The sequence below is a fragment of the Ixodes scapularis genome, unplaced genomic scaffold, assembly GCF_016920785.2.
Source record: "Ixodes scapularis isolate PalLabHiFi unplaced genomic scaffold, ASM1692078v2 PGA_scaffold1__304_contigs__length_218370807, whole genome shotgun sequence".
Lineage (NCBI taxonomy): Eukaryota > Metazoa > Arthropoda > Arachnida > Ixodida > Ixodidae > Ixodes > Ixodes scapularis.
In genome coordinates, this window is record NW_024609846.1 from 130,613,451 (window position 1) to 130,618,400 (window position 4,950).

The 4,950-nt window shown below is 49.5% G+C and overlaps 1 protein-coding gene across 1 annotated transcript; it reads right to left on the reverse strand.

Annotated features, from left to right (window-relative positions):
- Nucleotides 1-533: 533 nt before the first annotated feature.
- On the reverse strand, nucleotides 534-1,383 carry LOC120848699. The gene is made up of 2 exons (XM_040220714.1): nucleotides 1,347-1,383; nucleotides 534-1,222 (listed from the first exon to the last, which is right to left on the reverse strand). The coding sequence occupies exons 1-2, from the start codon at nucleotides 1,381-1,383 to the stop codon at nucleotides 534-536; spliced, it is 726 nt and encodes a 241-aa protein (XP_040076648.1).
- Between the last annotated feature and the right edge of the window lie 3,567 nt (nucleotides 1,384-4,950).

Here is a 4,950-nt window from a genome sequence, read left to right on the forward strand (position 1 = left end):
TGAACGCGACGCCAATAGCCAACGACTTTGCCCGGCACCGTGACATGTCGAAGCCATCGCTGTGCCTTTACCGTGAATTTAAAAGAGAGAACTACATTTTTATTTGATTATATACAGGCAAACATGTGTTGTTTATTCTATGGATCATGTACCTCTCGTGCCTGGGCCCCCCCCGGTGTCTCGCGTACTGTTAAATAAAAATGAATACAATGAAATAAAATGTCAAGGCGTACTGATGATACACAATAAAAAAGGCGTGCCTTTTTGTACTCTATAAGTATGTGAATGGTCCTTAAAAAGACCGCTCTGTGTTCTGGGGTATGACAAACAGAGTCCAGAGTTCTAGCCACTTTCAGAAGAGAACATGTCCTAGGGGGACATTAGTTCACGGTCAATTCTATTGTACAGGATGAACACCGAAGGTCTCTTCACCCTCATCCTTGTCGTCAGCTTCGTCGTCGTCTCCACTCTCCTCCTCCGTGTCACTTGCATCGAGGGGTATGATGACTGGCTCGAGGTTCGACTCTGGGACATCACCTTCTCGAAACTTCGCCTCCATTTTGTTTCACATGCTCTACACAGTCATGCCAATGGACAGTTGTTACGTTGTCCACTGCTTCCCTCAAGCGCCGCTCGGCGTCATTGGGCTTGAATGCGATGTTCTTGGAGGCGACCTCCTGCTTGACTCGTGCCCATATCAACTCTATGGGATTTAGTTCGCAATGGTACGGTGGGAGCCTCAACACTGTGTGTCCGACGTCCGTAGCCATGATGTCAACTTTGTACTTTGTGTAGCGATCCTTCACCGTTGCCACGTTGCTCAGAACGTCTTTTTTCTTCATTGTGGCAGTCCAAACTAGGTTCTTGGAAGAGAGCCACTGCTGAATCTCGCCCTTCTTTCTTGCAGTTGTGGGAACAGCTTCAGCCTTTCTGCTGTGGTATGGCGTGTTGTCTATAACAATCACGCTGTTCGGCTCAATGTGGTCCAGCAGATGAAGAAACCATGCTTCATACCTGTTCGAGTCCATTTCATCGTAGTAGTCCCCCTTTTTCTTCCCACGGAACACGTTCAGGCAGCCGGACGCGAAGCCAGTGCCACTACCTGCGTGGGTGACAATCACTATTTCACCTTTTCCAGAGGGAATCTTTAGCCCGGTCGTCAGTCCAGACATGAAGGCTTGCCTTGCTGACTTTATGGTGCTGTCAGTCCACACCTTGTAAACTGTGAGGCCGGCTGTAGTATTATTAGACCGCGCGCTGACCAGCTAGTCTTCGGGGTGATGAGGTGCCGTTCACCTAAAGGCAGGTTCGCCGGGCCATCGCTGGATGCGTGAGGTTCGACTCACCGGGCTGCGCTGTGGGTTCCGGGAAACGGCCGGTCATTTCGGAGTGGCGATTCCTCAGACGACATCAGATCCCGCAGGAACAAGCCAACAGACACGTTCGTTCTGGATCGTGGTCTGAGCGTGTCCTCGAGCGATCGGCCCGACCGCTCGCCTTTTATTGATTTTATAACAATGCAAATTGCTACCCAATCATTGCACTCGCGTGATATGATCTGACGTAACTTTCTCTTTTTCACATCACTACATTCTCCCTCTCTTATATGAAATAGCGATAAAGATGTCTGTTAATAACCAGAGCATTAATTTACAATACTTTTCCCTTTCTTTAAATTAATGAGCCAACTAAAAAAAACTTAAGATGTAATTTTAGACCGTTAAAATTGCTTTTGTTAAAACAGTTGTTAGCCATCCCACGGCCACTCGATTAGGACTCCCCTTGGGAGCGGCCTGCCGTATGCTTCACTCCGCCGGTGAGAGCGATAGTTCTACTTTACCCCGCAGGGCCAGCCGTGGCGCTCGTTATCGGTGAAAGACTGGTGAAAGATAGGGTGCCTACATGTCTGCTGTCTCAGGGTGAAGACATCCATTGTTGCACTGAATGTGCCAGCGCGTGACACTCTCGCGCACTCGGTGCGTGACTTGGGGGACAAAATGGCGTCTATGCATTAGTTAAAGCTCCGCGCTCGAGCTGAGTAACACCGTATTGCGCGCACTTCAAAATGCATAAAAAAACGATTGGGCGTGAAAATGGCTGAGATGTCACCACTCAAGCAAAAGCGCGCGTGTGTATGAAGGCACTCTAGTGAAAGGTAGAGTTCCTTTCGGGGGAGCATATCGAGGAACTCTATTGGCGACGTGCGCGACCGAAAGCGTCGCTGTGGTCGGCCTTCCACTAGAGTGCCTTCATACACACGCGCGCTTTTGCTTGAGTGGTGACATCTCGGCCATTTTTCCGCCCAATCGTTCTTTCTATGCATTTTGAAGTGCGCGCAATCCGGTGTCACTCAGCACGAGCGCGTAGCTTTGGCTAATGCATAGACGCCATTTTACCGCCCAAGTCACGCACCAAGTGCGCGAGAGCGTCACGCGCTGGCACATTCAGGGCAACAATAGATGTCTTCACCCTGAGACAGACAGACATGTAGGCACCCTACCTTCCACGATTGGCCCAAAAGCTGACTATGACGTCGGGAAGGGTATACCATAGACGGAAATAAGAGGAATGAAAGCACTTTAATTTCGACGGTGTTGGCAGTGTTGCTTTGAAAGCGCAATGATTTCAGGCTTCCACCATGCTATTTACAAACACCATCGAACTTGTTGTTCGCAAGGTAATGACGTCACAAGGGGGAACCGTAGGAGGGCGCCACCAAAACATCTCGCCGCTAATACTTCGTTTCACGTTAGTATGTACTTGTTAGCCGCGCGTGCTAAAAGCGCGAGATAGTTGCTTCGAAGGAAGCCTCGGCGGCTGCATGAGTGCTCGTGCATGGAGTGCTCCAGTCAAGGCAGTTAAAGGCTAGCCGCTCGCGCTAGCACAGCGTTCGCGGTTAGTCCATGCTAAGGTAAGACAAAATGTAGTGAGAGAGGAGCAGTACGCCCGGCCCGGCCCGGTGTGGCTATTTAGATTTTTTTTTTTCTTGAAGCCGCAAGTACGCAATTGAAACGAGTGCCAGATTGCATGAATGATGTGACAAATCTGTGTAGAATAAAAGCACATGACTCTTTTTACGAAAAGGTCACTCAGCTGCAGGCTGCGCGTTAAAGCTGCATTCTGCTGGCAGCATGAGCGAATTGTCGTTTTCTTATTCCCGTAAGTGTTGCCCCGTTTGTATTACCACTTTAATATAGGAGTTATAGTTGGATATAGCTAGGCCGTGTGATTTCCGGTTGTAACCAACGCTCGAGCACGCGCGAGCTGTGCCATTTATTCATCTGTGAAGGACAATATAAAATCGGATTCCGCGTGCATAACTTCAGCATTATAAACTTCATTGTTCACAAAAAACAGACCAAGGGAGTCATTTAGTTCACAAGCGGAGTACCTTTCGGGAAAAAGGCTTTCGCGAAAGTGGGCTGTTTAGGTCACCAGCCCAGTTTGCCAAAAATATCTGAGGAGTTTTCTGAGAAAGAGCTCGCACAGCTCTTCGCTGTGGTAGGGGTCTCGGCAGTTAACACACCACATCAGCGGGAAGTCCATAAGGTGTGGAAGCACAGCGCTCGGGAGAACCTTGCAAATCCTTCCACAACCACGAATCTCTGCCGACTGTAGAGCCCTCACGACAAAGGTGCAGACAAGCTTGCACAGCCAGACAGCTTCAGGTCGTGGATAGCTGAGTCCTCCTTGGTCAAGGCTAAACATGGACTGATATGCTCTGTCATGTGATGCATTTCCCTTAAGTTGCGCTTGCATTCAGGACACTTCACCTGCAAAGTTTAGCGGGTTCTACAGATTAGCTTTCCTTGCTTTCACTAAGAAATTCTTATTGCTTTGCTAGGTTGAGTGTTTCAGCTAATTACTTTTAAATTACGACAATTTCTGCAAATAAAAATGGTCACCTTTTGTTCGCAAACGAAGGCCAAGTAGCCAGCCATGTAAGTCAGCGGTGCGAACTCAAGTTCGGAAGAGTCTTTATTGTACTTTATCAACTGCAGGATTTCCTGTTTCGCGAGTGGATTTGGCACATTTAATCGCCGTCTGGCACTCAGAGTTTGAACGCGCATTTACATTTCCGGCAGCTTCCAAAATGCCAATAAAAACCACACACGCAAGCGCAGAGTGACACTACGATATTTTCGCCGAGCACAGCGGTGCATAGGTGGGAGGAAAGCGAGTTTCGCTGCCTTCTGCAACCGCGGCAGCGCCTCGGTATCGGCGACGCCAATGACAGTCAGATATTTAGACCGCGCTGCCCCCTCCGCTAAGCGTTCCACAACGAAGAAGTTGCTACTGCGCCTGCGCGCCGATAGCCTTCACTGTGGAGTTCCCGTTATCGTAGCGGGTTGCGGAGGGCCTTGCGGGACGGCGAGAACGATCTACGAAAAACCCCTATTTTATCTGGGTAGCGGAGCAAGAGCTTGGGCGCCTTCTCTATACTCCGTTTCAGCTTATGCTGTACCGCAGCGAAGGCTGGAAGCGCGAGCTCGTAGCGTTGACAGCTGCCCTTACTGCACGAGAGTTTGTGCCGCCGAGATCTGCCCCAGAGCAAGTAGCTCGCGCTTACAGCCTTTCCTGCGGTACAACATGAGGTGAAACAGTATAGCTTTCAGCTCACAAGACCGCTCACCGATGTGCAGCGCCCCTAGGGAAAATGGGAGAAGTTCTCCTTTCACGCGCGCTCTTTTGTTTTCGGAAAGACATCGGCAGGCCGCACCAACAGGGGGGATCGAGTCGCCGTGGCCATCCTATGTTTTGTAACCAATAACTAGACTGAGCAAAATTTAGTGAGCGCTTGGCTCTAAACGCCTTTAGGAGGAACGTTAGTGCCTTTAGGCCCTCTCTCGTTAAATAATCACTTAGACTCGCGTTATGCACGTTACTACAAGTTACTTGAGGACTTCCGTTATGCACTGCAATAATGTCCTAAAACTAGCGTTATGCAAC

Bases quoted from the DNA above. Each gene is read 5' to 3' on its own strand.
- LOC120848699 (XM_040220714.1), bottom strand. From the start codon at position 1,383: ATGACCGGCCGTTTCCCGGAACCCACAGCGCAGCCCG. The intron at 1,223-1,346 runs GTGAGTCGAACC...CCGGCCTCACAG, and splicing joins GGAACCCACAGCGCAGCCCG to TTTACAAGGTGTGGACTGAC.